This window comes from Lemur catta, chromosome 17 (assembly GCF_020740605.2).
Source record: "Lemur catta isolate mLemCat1 chromosome 17, mLemCat1.pri, whole genome shotgun sequence".
Lineage (NCBI taxonomy): Eukaryota > Metazoa > Chordata > Mammalia > Primates > Lemuridae > Lemur > Lemur catta.
The window spans coordinates 20615946-20642207 of record NC_059144.1 but is presented as its reverse complement, the minus strand read 5'-3'; the positions used below and the strand labels follow the sequence as shown (position 1 = coordinate 20642207).

General features: G+C 47.5%; 1 protein-coding gene across 4 annotated transcripts in view; it reads right to left on the bottom strand.

Annotated features, from left to right (window-relative positions):
* Positions 1-7386: 7386 nt before the first annotated feature.
* TTI1 (TELO2 interacting protein 1) overlaps positions 7387-26262 on the bottom strand; it is a 47391-nt gene continuing 28515 nt past the window's right edge. The window contains exons 4-8 of one of the 4 annotated variants that reach the window (XM_045528602.1): positions 25874-26022; positions 22756-22896; positions 20596-20800; positions 20223-20310; positions 7387-8188 (exon numbers count right to left, since the gene is read on the bottom strand). In XM_045528602.1, the coding sequence (XP_045384558.1) occupies positions 8005-8188; positions 20223-20310; positions 20596-20800; positions 22756-22896; positions 25874-26022 (767 nt within the window). In that variant the 3' untranslated portion in view covers positions 7387-8004. Of the gene's footprint in view, positions 8189-9742; positions 15850-17897; positions 18937-20222; positions 20311-20595; positions 20801-22755; positions 22897-25873; positions 26023-26262 lie in introns of those variants that run through there. The other 3 variants (XM_045528603.1, XM_045528604.1, XM_045528605.1) reach the window with 3 other exon arrangements.

Here is a 26262-nt window from a genome sequence, read left to right as displayed (position 1 = left end):
GGCGCACTTCCCTTGGCGTGCTTGATGGGCAGAGGCTGCAATGCCCACTTGATGGGCTCTCCTCCACGAAGCCCCCCCCAGTGTCCCTTCAGTTCAACCTCTGTGCTGCCATCTGTACCTCTGACTATCATCATCTTCACGGGGGTGGCCAACTCCTGCAGAGTACTGCCCAGGGGCCGGCCAGCCCCCGAGTCGGGCACTTGATCAGCCTGGTTCCTGCCATGCTCTCAGGGAGGTACTGTTTTTATTCCCAGTTCATCCAGGCTCAGAGTGATGAAGAGACTTGCCCAAGGCCACACAGCAGAGTCAAGATTCAAACCCAGGTCATCTGTCTCCAGCCTATGAGCTTCGCTGCTGCTCCCCACCTCCTCCCAGCGCAGACTTGTGTTGCTGTCTTCTCATGCTAACTTGTCTCGTTCAGCTCTCCGCTGGCCTAGCTCAGAGGAGGCAGTATATGTACATACATATGTCTTTTTGTTTCTGGGGCTGGAACATAGGAAGCCTCGAAAAACGAGTGCTGAATTAAGTTTCCAACCAGCAGATTTCAGATCCTGTTCCATAAACCCTGTTGTAACTGATCATGCAGCCAAGCAGGTGATATTAAAGACCTCAGGGTCGAATCCTGTCTTTGCTCTTAATGCCTTTGGGCCAGACACTTATCTCAGTCATGGTCAAAGCGGCAGCCCATGGCCCTGTCTGAGCTGCTGAGGACACAGACAGGAATACGATCCCTCCATGAGGAAAGGGCTGCCAAGCCCCAGACAGAGCTGTGGAGGGGGCTGGGGCAGAGAGTGGCATTACAGTGCCCCGAGAGCACTAAGTGAGAGCCCTGAACTCAGTGCGGGCAGTCAGGGAAACCTCTGAGGCTCGACCTGCCTCTCTTGGGTCCTGAGGGGGCTCAGATGAGCTAGGGCATGGGCAAGAGATCATCTTCCTGCATGCCCACAGGGGCCATGGGCGGGCTACCTGTGTGGGGCACAACCTGTCCCCCGAGGGGCATCCTCTCCAAAATCCCCTTGCTTATCTGCATGAAGCATTGGCTCCCCTTCCCCCAGCCCTGGTTCCCCTTGAGAAACGCAAAGCACAAGTGAGGGGTCCCAGACGATGTTAGGTCCTTAACATCAAATGTGAGTTTACCATAGAATTATAGATGCACAACTGTCTTTTAATACACTTTTTTGTGAGTAAATTGGGTACACAAATGTCATGAACATAAAGAGTACTTTGTGAAAAGGACTTTTCATCATGGATCCTGTTCGCCTTCCTAGAGGCTGCCACTTGGGTGTCCTTTAAGAGCGATTCCACACAAGGTATCTCCATCCCCCACAAGTAGTAGCTTTGTCCTGCTTGTCTTTTTCTTTAATAATCTATCTTGGAGTTATACACAGAGAACCACCTCATTCTTTTGAAAGGCTACATGGTACACTACACATGTTTGTGGGGCACTTATTCTGCCAGTTCTCTCTGGGTGGACTTTGAGGTTGTTTCCAATCTTTTACTGATGCAAACGATGCATCAATGAACACTTTCCTCTTCATTTTTGCACACGGGCAAGTAAATTACTAAAAGCAGGAGTGCTGAGTCAAACTCTACGTGCATTTAAAACTCTGATAGCTATTGCTGTTTTATTCTTTTAAAATGCTGCACAGCATTTTGCTATATGGATGTACCACAGTTCATTTAACTAGTCCATTCCTCCCTCCCTCCCCAAATCCCTTCTCTCATTTTCTTTTTAATTTTATGTTTACTTTTAGGAAATAGTAACATTTCATGACTTTTGATGTACCACTTTTCAGTACAGTTCAGCAGAGTTTCTGTTGTGAGGGAGAGATGGGGGTGTTTCAGTTTTGTCTGGGAGAATGAGAAAGTGCCATGATTAGGTTATTTCCTATTTTTTGCCTCCAGTCTTTGAGAGATTAATGTAAAGCATAAGCATAATACCTAGCACATACTGGGCATTCAATATTTGGGGTTTTTATAAATTCAGGACAACGCTGCAGTGAATTGCCTATGCATGTTCATCTTTGTGCACATGTGTATTAAATACTTAAGAGGCAGAATCGCTGCTCAAAAGTTGTGTACATTTAAATTTGGTAGATACTGCCCAAGTGGCCTCCAGAGACCTTGTGTACCAATGTACGCACCGTCTCTCCACATACTTGTCATCACTGTGTTATCAAATCACAGATGTTTGAGAAGCTGAGTGATGCTTGGGGACTGATCGGTTCAAACTCTTCACCTAACAGATGGGGAAACTGAGGCCCGGTGGGGGAGGGAGTGCCCAAGGTCACCTGTGAGCTGTGACACAGTTCGATTCCCATTTCTGGCCTCTCTGGCCTGCGCCAGGGAACGGGGGCAGGGCCGTGAGGGGGGAATGCATGAGGGCACCAGGTGGGGTCCACGAGGTGGGACGGGATGTGAGGATGGGCCAACGGAAGGTGGGCTGCACCAAGGTCTTCTCCGCCCCACACCTGCGCCCGGGGGATACGACATGTTTTATTCCATGAGCAAACTTCTGACTCTTCTCCACTACTTCTTCTGCCCGCCTCCCCCCTGCCCATCATTTTCCTTGGAAACGGCCTCAGAGATTCTGAAAGGTGCTTTCCTTACTTCTGAGCCCGCCTGTGTGGGAGGAAGCTGAGGACGTGAGGGTACTGATTGAGAGAGCAGGTTGAGACCCAGGAGCTGTTGTGCAAAAAGAATGGCAAATTATATAAGGAGGGAAAACGGAAGGGGGTGGTGGAGACAGCCATTCACCAGTGCTTTTTAACCCTTTCCTGCTGCAAAAGCAGGCAGCCCCAGACGCTGGGACACGGCTGCAGTGAGAGACATTTTCATAAATGGTTGGTGCTGAAAGCTTTGAAGCGAGGAGGGCACTGTTCCCTCCTTGTCCTTTGCAGACAGGCTTTGTACTCTGGGTAAAACTGTCAGAAAAGGTAGAACAGCTCCTAATCTAGGAGATGATTCCTGTGGGAAATCAGGCTGCTTTTCAAGCGTAATTTGAAAAGCCGCTGCCTCCAAACTTCAGTGGTGGGGGGGTGGGGCTGGGGGTGCGGAGGGAGGAAGGCCATTTATAAAGCAATCAACGCTTCCACAGAGTCCACCATCACTCAGAATTATTTTCCAAAATTTGGCCTCTATTCCTTGCTCTGGAGGAAAGGCAATACGGGCACTTGGCTTCCAATCAAGGCAGACGCAGAGAACTGGGGTAAGCCACACAAAGGGAGACGGACCTCGCATTGTTCATCACAGCCGGGGCTGCGGAAAATCATTTCGAGGGCTCCTCAACTCTCTGGAACGAGCCGGAGGAAGCCTCATCAGAGGTCCCATTCATCTCACTTTTTACTTTTAAACTTTAAAGCACATATTTATGTGCCTCAAGGTGCCCATGAACCACGGCACGTCAAACAGTTTGGGGTTGATGGAAGAGGTACATTTTCTCGTCCTGGGACTTTCAGAAACACAATTTCATTGCCAGTCTCTCTCCCTTCCAATTTCTCCTGCACACCACCACGAGATGAATATTCCTCAAATGCTGCTTTCAATATATTACTCACCTGCTCAAGAACCTGCCAAGGCCACTTCTTGATCCCTCAAGGCTGGGATGCTCACATTGACATTCAAGACCCTCCATAAATGTGACCTCAGCTCCCACGGCCTCCTCACACACACCCTCCCAGACTGCCAGGCCACACCTGTCACAGGCCACAAATACAGGGTGGTGAATGCCTGTCATTTTTGCCCCTTCCCAATCTGGCATCTCTTTTCCTGGTAACCAAATACAGCTTCCTTTTATGGGAAACCACTCCACCCCAATTCTTTCTCCACATGGTTTGGGGGAGCTGACCGGACCCCTGTTTCCAGGTCTGCCCATGAGAATGCTGTAGAGCAGGAGTCGCACGCAAAAGATCAATAGCTAAAAGAAAAAAAAGGCCCCTGGTCAGCACCTGTTATAGATGGACAATGCTTGGTTTAAGGCTGGGCAAAGGACCGGCTGAGCGAAGAGCAAATCCGAGGACTTTAGCTGGAGCTGTCAGGAGGTACACAGCTGCCCAGGTGTGCCAAGCTGAAAGAACAGAATCATGGAACTACCAGTGGCCACCTCTGACACTTTATAGTGAGAGGCTGCTGGAGAATGAAGCTACCAAGAGGGAAAGTAGAAACAAAAGACAGACAGGCTGGGGGATCTGGAGCCAGCTGGGGCTTTCAGTTCTTTTTTTTGAGCCCGCACACTTCAACCCAAGACATTTCTTTCTGCTCAAGCCAGTTTGAGTTGGGTCTCCTGTCACTTCCAACCGAAAGAGTTATGATGAGTGCAGACATGGGCAGGTGTGCCTGGATGCCTTTGGGGATGTTGTTTTCCATTTGGAATGCCCTTTATCTTCTCTGCCTGCCAAAAGTCTACTTGTTCAACAGGACCTCGCCTCCTCCTGGAAGCCTTCTTCGGTTCTCTCTCCCTCCTGTGGTCCACTTTAGTTTCTGAGTGGTTCATGCTCAGATTTAAGCATAAATTTCCTCCACTATAACTGTCTGGAGGAGTATGTACTGCACAACAGTATGCACTGCCTACCAAAGCTATGGGTAATGGGTCAAAAGGCGGGAGGGAAAGGAGTTGTTGGAGCCCCAGGCACTGTGCTAGATGCTTTAAAAAACTCTGCAGCATTTATTCCTCCTGATGCAGCTGCCTGATAGGCAGAGGCAGCAGCTCCATTTCAGAGATGGGAAAATGGAGCAGAGAAGTAAAGTGACTTGTCCAAGTTCACACGGTTACTAAGAGGTAGAGTCAGAAATCATCCAAGCCCTTCCCACAACATGGTGCCTCCTAGGACCACAGCCAACCCTTCTCCAGCCAACTGCACAGGATCCCCTGGATCCGGGTCTACACTTTCCTGCATCCACCAGGAACCTTTTATTGCCTAAGGATCACAGCTCAAATATCTCAACCTTCATTCTAGGACTTCAGCACCTGCCTATTCATCCTTTACCTACTCCCAACCCCACACCAGACAAACCAATACTTACCTGAGGTGCCGGTGTACCCTGGATGAAAGGAGAATGCTCACTGAACCAGCAAGTTTTAAAAGACGGAAAGGATCACTTTGCAAAGCCTACGTTCACAAGGACTAGCTTGAGTTAGCTGGATAGGTTCAAAATTAAAGTTGCCTGAATATAATAATAACCGGAGAGGCGCTCTAATTAGTTTTTTTTTTTTAATCAAGTGCAACAATCTGCCTGCAGGAATCTAAAAGCTACTCAGGATATCTTAACTCTTTGATGGTGGGTTTGGAACAGCGTGGCAAATCCTCCCATGCAGATCATCTCCTGGGGAGTTTTCCCAGAGCCCAAGTTTGATCAGGACGTGTGTGTGTGTGTGTGTGTGTGTGTGTGTGTGTGCATCTGCCCCGGCCTCTCAGTACACCATGGGGCCTGCCACGCCCAGATGCTCTGGGAAGGCAGGCTACTTTAATCTCACCGGGAGCAGCTAAGTAATGCTCGACAAGTCACGCCACCTCTCCGACCTGTTTTCTCGTTTGTCAGAACCTAGAGCCTGAATTAGCCTATCACTTTGTGTCCCCAGTGGCATTAGGAACAATGCTGTGAATCCTTTTACAATCTCCTCAATTAGAGGGCATTTCCCTCCTGCTCCCAAAGGAAATAAACCCAGAATTTTAAAGCCAGAAGAGAGTTAAGTGATTATGTCGCTCTTTCAGAGGTTCTTAAACTTGGGGTCCCTGCAGGGTCATAGGGGAAGCCTCTGGAATTGTACACAGAATTCTGTGAGGTCAGCTAAGCAGATCCAGCAGCTGAACTCCAATCAGTGCCTGACTGCGGTGTCGATGTCGGGGGATGCAGTGCCCTCCTGGGGGGTGACAGGGAAAGAGCAGCAGCATGTTTCTGGGGAGCGGGGCCTCAGATTTCACTAGATGCCTGGAGGGGCCCAGAATCCCCCTTGCCCAATCCCTGCACTTTATAAGCTGGAGAACTGAAGCCCAAAGAGAAGAGGGGCCCCCTGAGGACTCGCTGGCAGAGCCAGACCTGAGCCAGGCTGCTGCCACCTAGACCCGAGCTGGACATTCCACTGCCCTGGCAGGGCACAGCTGGAAAGGAAACGAGTGGGGCCTCTCTGGAGCTGGCTGGGGCGCTTTCTCCAACCTGCCCCCTGGCCAACCACCCTGTGGGCTTTAATCTGGGGATGACCCATGTCATGTCACTGGAAGTTACCTAGCTGGCAACTCCCCATACCTCTGGGGAGGAGGCATCACCATTCCTGGGATCCTTCTGCGTGTGTGTGTGTGTGTGTGTGTGTGTGTGTGTGTGTTGGGGGGGGCACTGTATACCTAAATTTACATAATCTGTTTTTTAAATTTCTCAGCTAGAAAAGAATCAAGTATTTATCCAGCCTTGTCTATATAAACTACACCACCAGGTTACCGAAGGGTTACGGGAAGGTTCTCCTTACACCAGTCCTCTGGCTGAAAGCAAGCATGGCAGAACCAGGACTTCGCAACCCCTAATGAATGAGTGGCTCCAGGCAAGACCACAGTAGGAGGCCAGACCTCAGATGCCTCCTGAGGGAAGTAAAGAATACCGCCTAGGGAGGAGCACTGCTGAAAAACAAAACCAGAAAACCCAAAAGCTCTTACTCTGCCTCCCAATTTAGAGGAAATACAGGTGAGAGGAGAAGCCAGTGAAATGACCCCCCCAGGGACGCAGTCAGTACATTTAGACGGTGGGAAATGCTGTAGGATAAATGACCTTATTTCCTCACCAAAAAGCTTATAAGGAAAACAACAAAAGAAAGGTTGTTGGTGGTGGGGAGGATCTATAAATTAAGATTTATTAAGGAACATATCAATACCAGCAAAGTACATAATTTACTTGGATCCTGACTCAAACACACTGGGGAAATTTCAACACTGACTATTTGACAATAGTAAAGGATCATTGTTAAGTTTTTTAGGCATGATAATGGTATTGTGGTTATACATTAAAAAAAAGTTTTGATACACTATCCAGGATTTGCTTTAAAATAATCCGGAGGAAGGGGGGTAGACGGGCAGGGGCCTCGAGGAACAGCCTGGCCATGTGCTGCCAACCAGCGGAGCTGGGTTATGGGTACCTGGGCTTCATTATGCCATAGTAACAAGTTAAAAAAATTAACCTCTTACTTAAAAGGTATCCACAAAATTGTTATGAGTGGTTGCCTTTGGGGAGGGAAACCAGATGGCTGAGAAATGGGGAGGAGGAGATTTATTTTTTGCCATTTCCTGTTTTGTGCTGCTTGGATTTCATACCATGGTTCTGCGATACTCATTCAGGAACATAAACTCATTAAAAAAAAATCACCCAATTTAAATAACAAACTTCAAAGTGAGCTCTTGATCATATTTTTCATCCAAGAACTGCCTTTATTTCATTTTCTCCCAAAGAACAGGTTAGGTACAACAAATTAGTTCCATCGCATTATTTGAGGAGAGGAGGTGTGTGCAGATGGAGGGGAACGCGCGCGCGCGCGCGCGTGTGTGTGTGTGTGTGTGTGTGTGTGTGTGTGTGTGTGTGTGTGTGTGTGTGTGTGTGTGATGGCAGGGCTGCATCCTGAAGGTTCTTGGATGTGTGACACTTGCACGTGGCCCTCAGGGCTCGGAGCACGCATTCCGTGTGGTTCAGAACTCTGCCCCGTGAGCTCTTACGTGCGGAGGGGTGTGTGTCCTGGGGTGTAGGGTGGCCTGAGGGGCAATAAGGGACGTAGATATGGGGGGTGCTAAGGAGTTAAACTCTTAGAGCCGCCAAAGTCATTTGCAAACACAAGGTATGAAATATAAATAATAGTCAGCTACTTTCCTTCAATCCAATTTCCAAGCAGTTGTGTGATAGATCAATTTATAAATCGATCAGCTGTCTAATCCACCTTCTCTGCTGCTGCCACCGCCTTCGGCTGGGGTCGGGTCAGCCCAGCTCCGGTGGCAGGGGGCAGGGGAGGCCTCGGTAAAGGGGAGAGCGGGGTCACTGCAGCTCCCTGAGCAGCAGGAGCACGTTGGCCAAGTAGGGGTTCTGCTGCTTGGAGGCCCCACGCAGCCGCACGGGGCGGAGGCTGGGGTGGGGCGGTGTGAACTGCACGGGGCAGTACAGCTCGCTCAGGAGCAGCCAGGTGGAGTCCGGGTCCACCTTCATCAAGTGGAGGAAGACGCTGTGGAGAGACGAAGGAGTGAGTGGAAGGTTCCGGGAGGGGAGAAGGGGGAGGAGTGCTGCGGCTCCACCCAGGAGGCTGTTTATCGGGCTGTTTAAAAAGAAACTGATAACAATATCAAATCACTTCAAATAGCAGAACAAACCCACTTTGGTTCATAAGACAGGACCAAAGCCCAACAGATACAGAGGTAAACAGCATATCCATTGACATAGAGAAAAACAGCAGTCAGTCTGAGAACAATATTGATAGCAAACAAGCTCTTGGCAAAGAAACAAACAGGCTGAGCTCTGGGCGTAAAGCAGTTTTCAAAAAGAAGAAAAAAGACCAGGCCCATCTCTCCTTACAGGCTCCCAGGCCCAGCTGGGGTGGGGAGGGGGGCAGGAGAGGAAAGCAGGCGGGGCTGGACCAGGACAGGGCTCCCTGCCCCATTTGGGGACCCTGGACATGAGTCTCCACGTCCTCATCATGGGTCCCCTGGCTCGCTGAACTCAGCAGTTACAGGCTTTCTGGCCACCGAAAGCCATGGATTCTTGGTGGTCTGGACACGCACTCGTGGCTCCCCTGTGAGGAGTCTGCGTGGCCCCAACAGGACATGCTGCCCTCCGCAGGCTGGCAAAGGGCTCCTCACTCTGCTGGGGCAGGACCGGCTGAGCCCTGCCTGTGACCTCTGGCAGAGATATAGCACTGATGTCCTACGCCTGACACAGACAGGGCTCAGAGGCCCAGGCCACTGGACACCACACCCACCAAGGCTGAGGTTTTTATCTTGATCTGAACTTGGGGGTCACAACCCTTGCCTCTGATCTGCTCAAACCTCGTAACCTGGCGGTGATTTAGTCTGGCTTTCCAACCCCAGCAGGCCATGCCCTCCCAGTTGGCCTGCCCCTTATTTCTCTTTCAGGACACCTTTTCCAGCAGTCACTGACTACTCATTCATTGATCGTCTCCCTTCCTCGCAACATAAACTCCGTGTGGGCAGGAACCACACCCGTTCTGTTCACTGCCATACTGGGCCCCGGCACGGCACACGGTGAGCATCCAGTACACGCTTGTTGAGGGAACAGGTTCTCGTTTTAATGGGGACTGAGCAACTTACTACGTTACACACTAATGACTTAAGATGACACCCGTCTCTGGAATATTTGCATTCTATGAAAGGATTTGAAGGAGAGATCAAGTGCTCACCACCAAGGAAAGAACAAGGAATACTAACAGGATCCAAATTACCAGAGGCATCACTAGCTATGTGGCTTCAGGAAATTATTCAACTTGCCCCTGTCTGTTTCCCCATTTCTAAAAATGGAAGTAATACTTCACTCAGAATTTTGAGGTTTTTTAATTTTTCTTTTAAGAGACAAGGTCTTACGCTGTCACCCAGGTTGGAGTGCAGTGGTGCAAACATAGCTCACTGCATCCTCGGACTCCTGGGCTTAAATGATCCTCCTGCCTCAGCCTCCCAAGTAGTTGGGACTATAGGTGTGTGCCACTGTGCTCAGCTAATTTTAAGAAGAAAAATTTGTAGAGATGAGGTCTCGCCACACTGCCCAGGGTGGTCTCAAACTCCTGGTCTCAAGCAATCCTCCTGCCTGGACCTCCCAGAGTGCTGGCATTATAAGCATGAGCCACAGTGTCAGGGCCCTTGCTGAGGTTTAAAACACAAAACAAGCCCTATACAGAATCTAGCGCGTATCTGATCCTTACTTACCAACTAACAGTATACAGTATCTATTTGATGAATCACATTTTATTCCTTACTATTATTCTTAGGAGCCTCTCGTATACTGTTGCACATTAAATAGGAACTTAAATGCTTGCTGAATTGAACTAAATTTTGGTTTTTAATTTCATTCATCTGAAAAACCTATACCCTCAGGGAATTTGGGTCTAACTCAGTAAAGCCAGTGTTGCCATCTTCCTTAGGTTTAACAGACGTGTGCTAAGGAGGCAAGGGAGGCAGGCTGGCAGTGGGGAGGGAAGGCAGGGGACACTCAGAAATTTTCCCTGGCCTGTTCTGTGCCTAAACAATTTAAGTTTTCTCTGCTTAGGATAATCTTGTGTTTATAACCTCCACGGTGGTTGCTGGAGAAGTGATTAGAATATTCTAATTCGTTGTTTCCACTTCACCGCAGAAAGGAGATGGGGCCTGCGTGGGAGACAATTTTTGTTTAAAAACAAAAATATCTTTGATAATTAGAGTGGCAAGGGAAATTATGAAAAAACACACCAAAAATGGGAAGCAGATTTCTATTTACACGTGACACAGTTGACAGTTTTCCCTGGTGCCAAAGACTGTTAGAATGCAAATGGTTTCATTCGATTATTTTTCTCTTTCAAGAGCTGGAACAATCTTGAGCTACAGCATGGCGGCCTCCCAGCTTCAAGGAATATTTTTATCTGGGCAACACCCGGCAAAGTGGTGCCACGGCCCAGCACAGTCAGAGCCGTGCACTGACTTACACAGCATGAAAACGCCGCAATGTTCATTTTCTGAGCCCTTCTTAACACGCTAAATGCAGAAGTCGTATTGGTTGGCAGGAAAGGAAAAGGAAAGGAGTCACCCTCTTTGCCCTGCAAGATCTCCAAATAAAATGCTAACAGGGAAGCAAAGGAAAAACGTGTGCAAAGTTCACCTTCTTTTATTAAGCAAGAGCCAGACTCTTGGAAGGATTGTTTTGGGTCTCATTTCTTTGCTCTTAAAGGGGCAGACGCCACGGAATGGCAGGTGGCAATGCAAGTTCCTTCTCCCGCTTCTGTGGCTTGGCTCAATTATTTTGCCTTGCGAACCTGTTTCCGCTTTTTCCAAAGGAAGATGATCACACCCGGGCCATCCTCCTCACAGGTTTGTTCTGAGGAGACGAGGTGCAGGAAAACACTTGGAAGTGTATAATGAAAACACTGTTCCTTCCAGAGAGAGAGCATGAGTGTGTGTGTTTCTAAGGCATGATTATCATTACCAACCCTAGCAGCACTGCCATGCCATGGATAATTCTCAGACGCTCCAAAAAGGGCAAAACATTTGTCTTTTATCTCACTCATAATTCCCTCCACACTGACTTGGTGGGGGTTCCAATTCTCAGCCAATGGCGTTCTAATTTCACCCATTATTTTCAGGAGGAAACGAATGCAATATACTTTGCACTCCGCACGCCTGAAGTGGGGACCAAATACCATGCCATGCAACCAGATGGCTGGCAGGCGGAGCTGCGCTCTCCCTCGGTGAGAGGCGTGAGGCCCACTGAACTCTAAACACTGACAAATTCTGAACCTGGACCCTTGTTGGTTTTAAGCCCCCAGGAGCTGAGCCTGAGGCCCAGGAGGTCTGGTCTGAACATTCAGCAGCCAGGCTTTGTTCCAAACTCTGCTACTTCTTTGTCCTGGGGCCAGTTCCTGCCCCGCCTGAGCCGGGAAGAGGCACCCCCAGAGAGTGAAGAGCTGGAAGCTTACATCTGTTGAAAGCCGCCTTTGCATAATCCAAAGCCAGAAGGCAAAGACAGGACCTCTGCTTTGAAGTAACTGGGGTAACTGCCTGGACAATGTTCCGAATACATCTTGAGGCACGGCAGAGATGGCTGTTGAACATGCCAAATGGCCAGTTCCATCTTTTTTCAAGCCCAAAGAGAAACACTTAAAAAAAAATATATATGTACACCATTTAACTCCAGAACAAAAATTTCTTTCTCCTTCCCCCAGGCCCAAATCAGTGGCTCCAGGGAGCACAGTTATCAAGAGATTATCTGGTCCCCAGAGTATCGGGAGGCACTCAGCTGTGCCTCGTGCCTCTGAGTGTCCTGAGGCGAGTGATTATCTCTCAATAACCTGTAGGGCCATGTAGCTTAAATGATAACTTGACTTTAAAAAATTTAGAACTCGCTGTTAGGCAGTTTCTAAGCAACCTCTGTTTCCATGGCAAAGAAGCCTGGTGTTTATACTGATTTTTCACTTAAAATGCGGTTTTATTGAATTTCACTCCATGCAGGCAGCCATTTCCCTGCACTTCAGCCCTATCTACGATTGACAGGTATCAGTAAGTACTTAATAAACTCCAGATGCCAAACCATCAGAAGCGGCTCATTCCTTTACGATCAATATTGGGGTGCTCACCAAGGCGAGGAGGTGGGAACAGGGAAGTAGGAACTGTGCTACTAGAGTCTGGTCGGCGAGGTTTGGGTCTTATCTCTTCGTGGTTCATCAAACATTTATCAGCACCTGGTCCAGTCCAGGCACTGTGCGAGCTGCACGGGACACAGAGATGGACGGACAAAGGCTCTGGCCTCAGGGCTCCCTGTCTGGTGAGGAAGGTGGTGAGGGCCACCCTAGAAGTCACGTGTGGAGTGGCACTGGGGAAGGATTCCTGAGGTGGGGCAAGGCAGGCTGCTTCTCTGTAAATAGCGCGGCGGATCAGATCAGTGCTACGATACCTTCTAGCTCTGACAGTCCAGAGCAGTTTTCAGTCAAGGGCGCTAGATCATAGCCACTCCCTCAAATATGGCAAAACCAAGAAGAAACCCCTCTGCTGCAGAAGCAAACATTACAGAGTATGTCCTCACCAGCTCTGTCTAGACAACATCTGCTCAAAGGGAGCTCTAGAAAACTGCCAGCCAATCGGGGCCCAGTAAAGCTAAACAAACTGTAACTGAATTGCAGGGCTTCCAGCTCTCCCGGGTGACAGGCTATTCTCTCTCTGTCAATTACTTGCTGGAGGGATCTGCTATTCCCTGTCTCTTTCTGGATTTTTAAAATGCTCTGGGAGCTGTCGGGGTAAATGCCAGTGGTAAAGCATTTGTGGCTTTGTGATCTGTTTGTTTATTTATTTGGGGTTTCTTAAGAAGTTATTCAAGGATGTCTCTTTAGGAACACAACACAGGCTGTCTCTACGTGGGCATGCAATCGGAAAATAAACTCACTTGTTGGAAAGCAGGAATATCCACAAAATTATTTTAGTTTTTCCGTTGTTCCCTCTCTGGCAGAACAGCCTCCGCACTCTTCTTTTCTCCGGTCATCTCTTCTCCCATCGCTCTGTGCGTGCCGATGCTGTAAATGAGGCTGTGTGTTTCCTTTTAAACAAACGGATGCTCAGAGTGTCGACGTGCCCTAGCCAGCAAGCAGTGGGGCTATGTTTCCATACTCAGTAATTTACTCTAATGGGTCTCGGTTCATTGGTTAACCAGTATTTCAAGCCTGTCCTTTCTTGCGATTCAATTTAGCTATCTTCCCCTGCACGGAGGTCATTTTTTGTTTCTAAATGTTCGAAATGGAGGATTATGACTTGAAGCAACCATTTACTCTCCAAATAAATACTACCAATTACCTTTGCAGCTAGACATACTCGTTAGACTTAACTATATTTACCTGTTCAAAACCATTCATCTATCGATCTAACCCTGACACACATACTCACACAGAGACCCATATGAAAAATATTTAAATGCAACAACAACAACAGGATTTAAAACCATAAACACCAGTAAGAAGCATACGATGCTAATTGTGCCCTTAAAGTATCACAAGACAAAGTATCATAAATGCAGTGGAATGACTCCATTGCTTTGTGCATATTTAAAAGGATATGGCACTGGGAGACCCAATCTGTTACAGACAATTCCGAAATAAGCCAGAACCCAGAAGGGTTTAAATCCCATGGGGTGGGACTTAAAAGCGGCCCCTTCCATCTGGCTAATTCTCCTGCCTCCAGGCCCCCTGCAGGCCTAGATCCCATGACAGTGCTGCTGTAAGAGACTTCAAAGCAGCCTTCTGTGCCAAGCACTGTGGTGGCTGACTCGGGCCTTGGCTTTGACTCGCTGCACTCAGGCCACATTCTGTGTTTCCTGCCCCTCCCTGTAAGGTATGTATCCCTGGAGATAAAGATATCTTTGTAGTAGCCTACCTATTTTGTACCCCCTCACCCTGAACTATTTTCCTGTAACCTGTGCTTTGGCTCTAAGCATGGATGCCTTAAGAAACAGCTCTAGGAAATGTACTTCTGTACGTACTGCAAGGATGTTGAGGATATTAGTCACAACAGTACCAGTGTTCTAAGACGACCCACAGAAAAATTTTCTTAAGGTTCAGTAACAAGGAAAGCTATGCTTCTTTCTGAAAAGCTCTCTTTCCTCTTCTTTTTTAAAACTCTTATTCCAGTATTCCCTGGAAGTTGCACAAAAGACTGCATTTCCCTCCTTGCTCTGTTAGGAAGCGTAGAGCCACTTTGAAGACTCTCCTCTAGCAAGGGTGCAGAGCTCTAGCTTTGCATTTTATATGTAAACTTCAACGCTGGCTTCATCTTGTTTTTGCTTTTATTATTTTTCCCTTTAAAAAAGTTTCTTCACTTGCTTCCTTTTTTCCTTGTTGCACACACATATTATAGGATGCTTCAAGTCATTTTTGGAATAAGAGGAAGTTAAAATAATGATTAACAACCACTACATATTGACTTTTTTATTCTGTGGTGGTATTTTGTGCTAAAAAAATTAATATACATGACTTTTCTGAATGCTTATAAAAATTGTATTTGGTGGAAAATAATAGATATGCTTATTTCAGTCTTGTAGATCAGAAAACAGATGCTTCGAGAAGTACATCAATCTGCCCAAGGCCAACTCTAACTTGGTATTCATTTCTGAAATCTCCAACTCCAACCATAGTAATTGGCTTATAATAAGAGAACCCCCCCTCCCCGAAAATTTTTTAAATAAATATACACCTATAATAAGACAATTGAGACCATTTCCCTGGCTACTTTACTGGTACTGAGATCACATTTACTCCAGCCTCTGAGGTGTTTAAGACAGATGACTGTAAAGTGACGAAATGGCTACCCTGTGGAATGCCACGGCTGCCGACAACTGGAACCCGCTTTGTGCAGGCAGTGCAGCCACCAGGCCGGATCTGTCACCAAGCACATCCTGCCCCCGATCCAGCCCTGCAGGCACCTGTGCGCATACACCCTACGCTGGCTCTCCCTCTGGGTGGTGAAATGGTTGACGCCAGCAGGTTATCAGTGATACGACAATGCCAAGCAAGTAGGGAAAGAATAGGCAGTGTTGGATTTAAGTAGCACAGAGGTCTCTGCCTTCAGATCTGAAACCCAGCAACCCATGCTGTTTGTAATCTGCATGGCAGATGTCTCTTATCTTTGATAGCAAGAAATCAGGCCTATATATGCACAGTGAGCAGCTTCAGATCTGGGTGTATTTTTAGAACAATGGGCCTTTAAAGGAAAAGCAGCAATGCCTGTCGTAAGATGGATAATAGGAAAGCTAACTACCTGGGTCTGGATTTGTCAACTATTAATCAAGTGTCAAAAGGAAAAATATTAGAAGTGCCCTCATTTCCATGCCGAGTGCAATCCAAGGGGGAAACGGCTTTGCAGTCCAAGCTCAAACAAACTGCCCGTACCAATTAAGGGGATGAGCTACTAATTTCGACTCAGCTGAACTCACAGACCACTTCTGAGCCGTTCAAATACAATAGGCCCATGTGTGGGAGAAGAGAGGAGTTGGGGCTCTGATGGGGATGAAATGGATGAGCCTGCACCAGTCTGCACTCGCCCAGGGTTTGAAGGCGCCGCCTGGTTCTTTGATGGGCTGGGATCCTACTGCTAGAAAGAGAGCAGGGAAGTCAGTCAGGAAACGAACCTTCAAACCTGGTCCTGACTCCTCCTGCAAACAGGGATGGGGAGAGGTGGCACAATTAACATGAAAAAGATCCTTCTGAGGTAAAAAAAAACTCCTGTTCAGATTTCAGTCAACATGAAGTAGCCTTACAAAAGAAACACTGTGCCCAAGTGTACATAAGTGTAACGTGTACATAATACATCATGTATTTGGTAAATTTATATACAGTGTATCCTCCATAGGATACATACATGTGTACATATGTGTACACAGGATATATGTGTACATATATAGATATACCTTCGGAACATAAGCACACAGGCAGAGGCCGCCTGTCTTATTTTAATTTCAGTGCCTAGAACAGTGCCCAGCAAGTAGCAGCTTCTTAACCCATCTGGAGAATGAATGAACACCGAGTGGACTCCCTGCACACATTAATGTAATTCATCCACACAAAGACCCTGTGAGAATGGGGTCATTATCACCCACAGTGTATAGAGGAAGGAAACGAAATGAAAGGAAACTAAGTCATCTGCTCAAGGTCACACAGCCAGTAAGATCTGAACCTAGCTTTGTCCAACCCACGACTGTTGCCTTTGCGCTCATACACGACAGCTAGGCAGAGAGCGGGAGGGGCACCCCCGCCCCCAGGCCCCAGTCAAGGACTACAGCAATAACCGCATCCAGTGCTCGCACGGCCAGAAGGTATACCAGCTGGTCATTACCTGCTGGCACCCTGCAGCCCTGCCTGGGTTCTGGGGTTCACAGGTTGGGGAGGGATGGGGGTGGAGACCAAGCAGCCTAAAAGCTTTGTTCCTTTATCATGAGACTTGTCGGGCATGGACTTCATCTTTTTAAAAACAGGTATTGGCTAGTTTTGTTTCCTTTTAGCCTAGAGCAGAAGGCTTATTAGATGATATAAGACTTCACTGAAAAACACAGGGAGTTTTAGAGGCTGCTAAGAGACTGGCCCAAGGAGCGAGGTTTTAATGGAGTTAAACAGGCTGAGTCCTTGTACCTACCGACTTCAAGGAAAAACAGAAATTTGGAGTGTATGTTCTCAAATTACTTTCAAGTATGGGAAAGAAAGCTCCGTAACCAGAAAGACACAGAACTGTGGAGGCCCACTGGATGCTGGAGACATCTTGGAGGCTCAGAATTATAATCAGTTAAGTTTGCCTCTGCAGAGATGGGGGAGTGGCTGATCTGACCCGTTATTTGTAACCTAGTGCTTACCCTCAGGGACACTGCCTTATTTTAGCTCCTGGTATGCTGACCCCTCTTCCCAAACCCCAAATGTGATTTACTCATTTGTTATCCATTAAAGTTATTTAACTAGATGGACTTTGGGGAGCTAGTTTTGGGGTGTGTGTGTGTGTGTTTGCATCGCCAGTTAACAGTGACACCTGGTGGTAACATACAGCAAAGTAAGACCCTGCCCCTCCTCCCGCCAAGTTGCAAGATTTATGCCCCCTCCATACGAGGCACATTCGCTAGATAAAAGCATTAAACTGGAATGGCATCTCCGTTCTTAGCATTTACAACCTTGGTTATATCAACCACCCTCTGATCAATTTCCATTTCTAGAGTTTACAGCCTGGATGTAAAAGCCTGCCACAAAGGCTATATTTAATATGACAAATTAAAAAAGCAAACACAGCCTTGGTCATTCTTTGGAGCCAGGAAAAGCAAACAGGAGGAAGGAAAAATCCAACCATAATGCACATAAAGAGGAACTTTTATGGAGCCACCAAGTTTGCCTCCATCCCAACACGGTGAAGGCCGCTCCAGCAGATCCTAACCCACTGCCAGAGGAGCCCACAGACACATCCACTTCCTTCCAGAATGTGGGGGGCCCTGGAGCAGCCCTCTGCCCTCAAAGCTCCCTCCCCAGCCCCCTGGTGGACAGAGGACCCACTTCCAAAGCAAGCTGGTCATCTGCCCAGGGTCAGAAACTCACTGCATCTGGTCATCTCTGGATAGCTCATCTCTGGATAGCTCTCTTACTGGTTCTTCTGAACACTAAACAGGACTCGCCCTTGGCCTTTGCAAAGAATACACAGCTTTCTCTTCTCCCACGTGTGTGTGTGTGTGTGTGTGTGTGTGTGTGTGTGTGTGTGTCTCTGACTGCTGTGTGGAGAATACCCAGAGGCTAGAGGGGCAGGAGTGGAAGCAGGGGACTGGTGAGGAGGCATCTTGTGGTTATTCGGGTGAGAGGTGATGGTGGCCTGGCCTAGACTGGTAGCTTGGAGGTGAAGAGCAGCAGACAGTTTGGAGAGTGATTTTCCAAGTGAGGCAGGTAGGCGTTACTTTTGGTAATGGATGTGGGGTGTGAAAGAGAAGAATTAAGGACCAACAACTAGATGGACAGTGGGGCTGTTTGCTGAGATGGGAACTCCATCTCATTCAGGGGACCTCATTCCTCAGTACTAGTAGGTATGGCTTCAATATTAATCAGCTCAACCACCTCACTCTCTTCCCACAGTAATGAGGCTCACAAAGAGACTAGGTTTCCTATTGTCTTAGGCTTCTTCTCCATTTAGAGAGCTTATTAATTTCTGAATCAAGTTGCCAAATCAGCTCTTGGTCAAGGAAAACACTGGTTTTTTTCCTGACTTCAAAATAAGTTTGCAGGTGATGTGTGTGAAGCAATCAGCCTTGCACTTCCTCCCTCTCCCAGCCCATCAGAAGAGAGGTCATCTGACTCAACCCTGAACGGAATGTGCTGGAATGCGCTGGAGCAAACAAAGGGAGCTACAGTTAAGTGGTCTGGCTATATTTTCTTCCTTCTGAGGCATCTTGAATACCAACTCAAGATTCAGCAAGGCCCAATTCCGGGTTTAATTGCTTTCAGCGGCAAAAAAGAGAATTAGAAATGAAAAGATAATGAATTGGGAATATTAGCTTGTTTGATGGTTCTAAACTTGAAGGATGGGAAGGGGTGGGTATAGGAAAAGTGGAATGGAACAGGGAATGTGAAAATCAGCTCTCTGCAACTCTTGGTCTTAACAGGCATCTAAAAGAATTTACTTCAAGATAAATTCATTACATTCTTGAGTTGTACTTTAAATCACAGCACAATCAGCTTCAGGGGCACCGCCCAGGAAGGACTGTTTTCATCCTAAGTTGGTTCTGTAAGAAACAGGCATGACCGGAGACAAGAAGCTCGTTGGGATGCGTCCCTGTGCTCGAGAAACCATGACTGATTCTGGGACTAAGAGATGTGACAGGGAAGGGACAGGAAGAAAAAAGAAACCTGGGAAATCAAGAGGAAAAAATTTCAAAGGACAATAAATCAACTCAAAAGGATATTCCCATCACTCCCAGGGAGCGCAAGGTTTATAAGGGAGCAAGTTGGCTCTCCTCATTCCACAGTCAGAGCAGCCTTTTAGCCCCTCGGGGAACGAGCTGACTCCTACCTCCTGCCCACTAAGGATGATCAGGGATGTGTCTGCAGAAACCTGGGAAGCAGGAGGGACTCTGCTCCGGGACACAGGGCTGGTCAGGCTGGAGGAGCCCCAGGGCCCACAGCAGCACACAGCACCAAGCTGCACGGCCCAGCTTTCGCCCCAGCAGCAGGCACCCCAGGATGGCAGTTCCAGGATGCAGGCTGCTCCCAGCTGGAAGGAAAGCTGGGGACAGAAGGCCAAAGTGCACTTTGGGTCTCAAGTCTGGGGAATGCTGCTGTGCTCAGAGTCTCAGCTCACGAGTTAAAATCCCTTAGTATTTAAGGAACCAGAAGTAGCTCCTTCTGCTAGAGGTGGTACAGCTATTCTCTAATAAGCACGGTCAAAACTGTGGAAATTAGAATCACATAATTTCAGTATCAGAAAAGGCTCTTTAAGCCGTAAATCTGGTGGTCCTTAATGTTCTTTAGGTCACAGACTCCTATTAGAACTGGATGGATGGTGCGGACTCTGTCTAGAAAAAGGTACGCATGCACCTGTCTGCATACACATACAATTCTGGATGCAATTTGCAAGGGTCTGTGGCACCGATGCCTATCTAATACCCTTCACGGAGTGTAGGCATGCCAGATCAGGAGCCCAGCGCTTTTGCTCTGCTGTTGAAGAAGCTGAGGTATGGAAAGGTGCTGGCACCTGGTTGCCAGGCCCAGAAGTGGAGCCTCGTCTGACCAGGAGGGTGCTGTGTCCCCTCAAGCACACCGTCCTTCTGCTTTTTGACCCTCTGGAATTGTTGCTGACATTGCAGCAGAGGAAAAGGTTACTGGCAAAGACAAATGCGTCTAGCAAAAATACCATCTCTAGAGTTGGCACAGCTAAAGAAATCATCTTAACCTGGCAAGGAGAGAGAGAAAGAGCAAAGAGAGCAGAGATGCCTCAACTCTTATCGCCATTAGCAAATCATCTGTAATTTAGAACAAACGTAAAGAGATGTGGGTGATCAAGCAGACGTACCTCCTGGCAGCCTCTTGTAATTTCACGGGCTGTTTGGCGCTGAGGTAAATCAAGCAGGCATCAGCCACTTTATTCAGGTCACCCTCACCTGCAGAGAGGAAAAACAAAACAAGCATCAGCCCTCAGGCTTCATCTGGGACAAGCAGTGACCAACTGCTGTCTGGAGAAACTGGAACAGCTAGGCAAGATGCCCTGGGCTCTTTACTCCATCCCACCAAAGAAAACATCAAGATAGATGGACAACTGAGGCCAAAGTAAGACTAAAGGAGGTGCACTCGAAGGGAGAAGATGGGGCCCAACTGAACAGAGTGCAACAGCAGGGGTGAGACAGATGCAGAGTGCATGTGTTCAGGTGGGCCTATGCAGTACCCACCTAGGTCCAGTCTCTCACAGAGGGGGCCCAGGCCCTGTAAGACAGCCAGCTGCAACTTGAAGGCCAGCGTGTGTGAGTAAACTGGTCCAGCCCTGGCACTGATGGGAGCCTGGGTGACTAAGGATCCAGCCAGCTTAGGCAGGACATCTTTGCAGAACCGGCTCCGTAGAAAGTCGCCACACCTGCCTCCCAGGGTACACAAAACCTGCAAAAACATTCCCCCAGCCTGGTGAGTAAACATTGCCAAGGCAGCAAGAGAGCTAAAGAATGCTTGGTAATTGAATTTCATCTAGGTCTCTACTTGGAAAAAAAAAAAAAAAATAGAATTACTGCTGTTAATTCCTTGCCCATGGTTTGTGATTCTGACAGTTATGAATTTGGAGGTCTTTGCTCCCAAGGCATGGCTGCTTCTATCCATAAATACAGATTACACGGAGAATAATTCAAAGGAATCTTGGGTTGGATGAGTATGATTAATACCTTGATTTTTCTCTTTTTTTTGGTTTAAAAAAAAAAAAGAAGAGCTTAAAGCAGTTCACATAGATCATTCCTTGAATCTTCCTAACATTCCTTGAGAAAATACTTGTGCTTTTAACTCTAGCTAGCCGTGCAAACACTAAGGCCCAGCTGCTGCTACACACAGGCGTCAGGAAGGCAGGGACCGGGCTGAGGTCCCTGGGCTGAACCAAGGCAGGAATGCTGTCACTGGAGCTGACTCGGTGTTCCTTCCGTTCAACTGCACAATCTCTTATGTACATCACCCTCATTCTATCTTTCACAACAGACAGTTTCTTTGCATGTCTCGTTTTAAACTTTCTCTAGCAGAACATATTGAAACGTTTTGCCCCACTGCACAAGACTGAGTACACAGGATAATAGGAATTTCTTTAAAAATTGGTAAGCAAGGCATAACGAGCACACAGAGTGTTTGCCAACTTTGCAGAGAACAAGGCACTCATTTCAGGTCCCTCGGCTGGACTGCACAGGCTCTACAGACCTCAGGTGTCATCAACATGTCTGCACGTGACAAAAGCAGCCTCAGTTACAGCGCACACATCTTTATATTTTTCATTTTTCTACGCTTGCTGTCATCTGAGATAATCTATTATTTTTCATAAAGAAAAACAGCACATCTGAATAAGATCTGGCAATACCTCCCCACCTCTGCCCTAACCTCCCTCCCCCACCCCCCACATGCACACACAGTCATTTTGTGCATTTTGCTTTGGGAAAAAATATTAACAATTTTATATATTTTAATTTGGTCCAGTATATGCTGAAGGATCTTACAGAAAACCAAACTACTTTTGCCACGTACATTAGATGCATTCCCGGCTTCGTTTTATGTCTCCATACATCTTTCTCCTTTCCTTCATCTTGCTTACCTTCTTCTAATTTATGTTAGCTTGCCATGGTAAACGTATCTCTGTAGGCTGCCTTAAGTCCTTTTTAGAACAAGGAAGGATATAAATAAATAAGCTAAAATATGTATGCTAATATAAGCCAAACTAAGTCAGGGAGAATAATACCTTACATATATATAGGGCTTTTAGCTTTCCAAAGCATTTCACCAAATAGTCCCATTTTATCCTTGACAACACTATGAGAAAGGTGGGATAGGTGTTCCTAAGACCAACCTGAAAATGAGTGGTCAGGCCTTGCCCAAAGTCGCTTGGCTGGACAGAGGATGCCCATTGCCAGAACTGAGGCTCCTTCACTGAGGTGCAGTGAAAGAACATAGGCATGAACTCACTGATCTGGGTTCTATCACTTATTAGCTGTGTGATATTGAGGAAATTCCTTAACTTCTCTGAGCTTGTTTTCTCCTCTGCCAAAAATGGACATAATATACCTTCCTCCACAGAAGGCTGGTTGTGAGATGAGCTTGTGCATGGAGGAGTGCTGAGCTCACTGCCTGGCACACAGGAGGTGCTTAATAAATACTGGTGGCCTTTTTCATCTGCTAGTTCACGCTGCTTCAAATTCAAAAGGAAACTGACTTTAATTTTCTTCTTTGTGCTTTTGTTACTTTCTATACTTTCTTCAAGGTATGTGACACTACAGTCAGATAAACAGAGAACCAGTCCAAAAGACGCTGGTGAGCTCCGGGTCTCCTACCTCCATCCTCATGACAGACAGTGGGGGGCATCAGTGCGGTACCTTGAAGGCCCTGAGCACGGCCAGGGGGGCATCTCGTGTGAGTCGGTGCACGAGCGAGGGCCAGGCCCGATGTGCCAAGGGAAGGAGCTGGTTCTTGTGGGACTGCAGAACTACCACGCACAAATCCAGCACATCCAAGACCTGAAAGAAAAGATATGATTTCAGTAGATGGTGTAAAGGCTGGAAACCAGATTCCTGGGATCAAGTCACCATTTAAAAAGAATGTAATTTACAAATGCATTACTTGGATAATTGTTTACTGAGTGCTGACTACATGCCAGGCACTAGCTAGGTACTGGCGGGCGGGGGGCGGGGCGCGACACACAGGGACAAAACACACACATTTCCTTGCCTTCTCGGGGTTTATGGTCAACTGGGAAAAGACCCTAATTAGATAGCGACCAAATGAAGAGGTGATTGCCAACAAGGAGGGAAGTAAAGGGTGAAATGCAAAGAAACTAAAGGAAGGATCTAAACCACACAGACTGTCAGGTAGGCTTCTCTGAGGAAGTAGCTTCTAGAAAGGGACATGAAGTCTGAGTGCGAGCTGGTCCTGTGAAGAGTGAAAGAGTGCTTCTACAACCGGAAACCGTCACGAGGAAGACCCTGAGGTGAGACAGAGCTTGCTGTGCTCAGCAAACAAAGGACGGGCTGTGCGGAACACACAACAGGGGTAAAATGGGGCTGGACCACAAAGGGGTCACGTGAGGAATTTTTAATTCTGTACTAAGTGCAGTGGAGAGCCATGAAAGTATTCTGAGCAGGAAAGTGACATGATACAAGTCATGTTTTAAAAAGGTCATTCTGGCTGCTGAGTGGAGAAGGGACTTGAAGGGGGAGAGAGAAGTGAGGAGGCCCTTCAGGTGGCCACGGCACATGTTCACGTGAGAGAAGCAGAGGGATGTGGCCGCGCAATGGAGGCAGAGGCAGAGAAGTGAAGGGATTTGAGATCTGTTTTGGAGACGACATGGCTGAAACTGCTGAAGGACTGGATATTGGGGAGGGGGAGAGAGGTATCAGAAAGTGCTGCTTGGGTTCAGGCACAGCAACTGAAGAGATGCCGGTGCCGCTGAATGACAGGGGAGCCACGGAGGAGGGGCACGTTGAGAGTCCTGTTAACTGCTGCATGGAGAGGCCAAGCAGGCAGCTGAGGTACAGGCTAATCTCACAAGAGAGGTTTGGGCTAGCCTATGTGTAAATTGATTTTTTACCTGCCTTAAGAATGTTTCCTGATCTCTCATATCTCAAAGCTCACTGAAAATGGACAGCCTGCGTCAGTGTCACAAGCAGTGGGCAGTGTGACAACCAATGCAGGTCTCCTGCCTGCAGACGGGCCAGCCTTCACAGAGCAGGTGCAGTGCACGTTTGAGTCAGAGAGACAGAGTGAACCTGCCAACAGTAAGCAGTAAACCCTTACTGGGTGCCTACTCCATGCTGGTCCACACTGAGACTGGGACAGAAGAGACCCTGCCATTGGGGGGTGACTAGTTAGGCAGGGGAACAAGGAAAAGCTCAGTAGTACAGTGGAGAGCAGGGTAGTATAGTGGAAGGGGCCCTGCTATCACTGACTGGCTTTGAATTTGAACTCTGTCACTAACTGGACAAGTTACATTATATTTCACTGATTCAAAGATGCACATTTTCCCCTTCTGCCTGGAATGTTCTTCTCCCTGCTTTTGCCCCTTTGCATAGGTAGCTTCTTCTCAACTTTTAGGAATGTTACCATCTGAGAGAGGCTTTCCCCAACGACCTAGTCTAAATCAGCATGTAAGCTCTGTCTTACTCAAGAGGGTTTAGTACAGAGTAGGTTCTCAGTACATATCTGCTACATGGGCCAATTTCTATGTTCTATCACATAGAACCTGCTTTATCTTGACAGCATTTCCTCGACTTGTGTGTGTGAGTTGCCGCTCTTCCTACAACAGACAGGAGTTCCATAAAGTCAGGGATCGTGTCTGCATCATTCCCTTCTATACACCTTTTGTTTGGCCTGCAGTAGTCCTCAATTAGCATTTAGTGAATGAATGACTGTATATGTCATATTTCATGCTAACTGTTTTATAACCCACAACTCTGTGAGTTAGGTACCATTATCTCTATTTTGCAGATGAAGATGTTGAGGCTCAAAAAGGTGAATTAATTTACTCAAGGTCACACAGCTAGTAAGGGGCAGAATTAGGATTGGAACTCAGCTATGTAGCTCTGACTCCAACTGACGCTCTTAATAATTATGGTGTGAATACAGCTGCTACAAAGCCTCCATAAAAGGGAGGGTTTTGAAGGTTATACTGAAGTTTGCTGATGGTATCACCCAAGCACCTACATTAAAACCTGGAATGTAACAAGCACTCAAAAGTGCTTGCTAAATGGAACAACAGATAAATGCTAAGCAGTGTCCTTGGAAGACTAAACAAAACACAGACCCTGAGATCTGAGATAATCTGTAGATGAAGGTTTCTTAGCCCATCACCCCTGAGCAAGGCAACGTGCTCTTGTCACTCACGGGCGTCACTAAAGCAGCCGCATTTCCCACTTCTGCTTGGGAATAGGGAGGAGTGTTGTTTTCCTTTGGGTGAAGATCTTCTAGGTGATTCTGAAAGCCCTGGGCCCCACTACAATCCCACCCCCCTGTCCTGTTACTGAAGTCACTACTGTGTATTTTAAGCCCTTGCTGATGGAGTGCTGCTTGGGAAACTGCCAGCAAATCAGGATGTAATATTATGAAGTGCTGGAGTTTTTCCTAGGATGAAAATGGAAAGAGAAACAGAGATAAGAGCTAGTGTTAGCTTTGGAAGAATGACCACTTTAAAGTATTAAAACCTGCAGCCCACACTGAGTCGGCTCAGAAAATGATATCCTTTCCCTTGGAGATTGAATGAATCCCCAGACTTTGTGGTTTTTAATGCAGGGGGCTCAGCTCCCTGTTGGTATCTGAACTGACACAGAAAGATGTAAAACTGTCACCCCAGAGATAAATTCCTCTCGATGCCGTCTCTTGGCCACCACACATGGACCATGAGATAAGGGAATCGACTTGCTCATCTGTGTAGCCACTGCCAACCCGGCCACACCTCAGTCCTGATGCTGTGTGAATGCAGAGAAGGGGCCGCACACTGACCTTCAGGCGGATTTGCAGGTTTTTATCTGATAACAAGTGGATGCAGCGCTCCATCACGTCTGTGGCTACTTGAATCTGCACTGGCAGCGGTGGCTCCACATCTGGACGGGTATCACTCTCGTCCACTTCAGGAGGGGCTGACTGCTCCTCTGGAAAAAGAGCATAACTGGGGACAGTGTCTAATGAGAGATGCCCCAACCCAGCCTGACCCCCAGCTTTGGACTCAGGAATAGGACTTAAAAGATGAAAATGTCCAGTAATGTATCCTAAGGAAACCATCTGAAATTTGGGTCAAGTTGTACAAGTCAAGATGTTCATAACAGTATCAGTAATAGCTAAAAACTGGGAAAAACCCTTGCTAGGGTTTGAATGTGTCCCCCCCCGCCCCC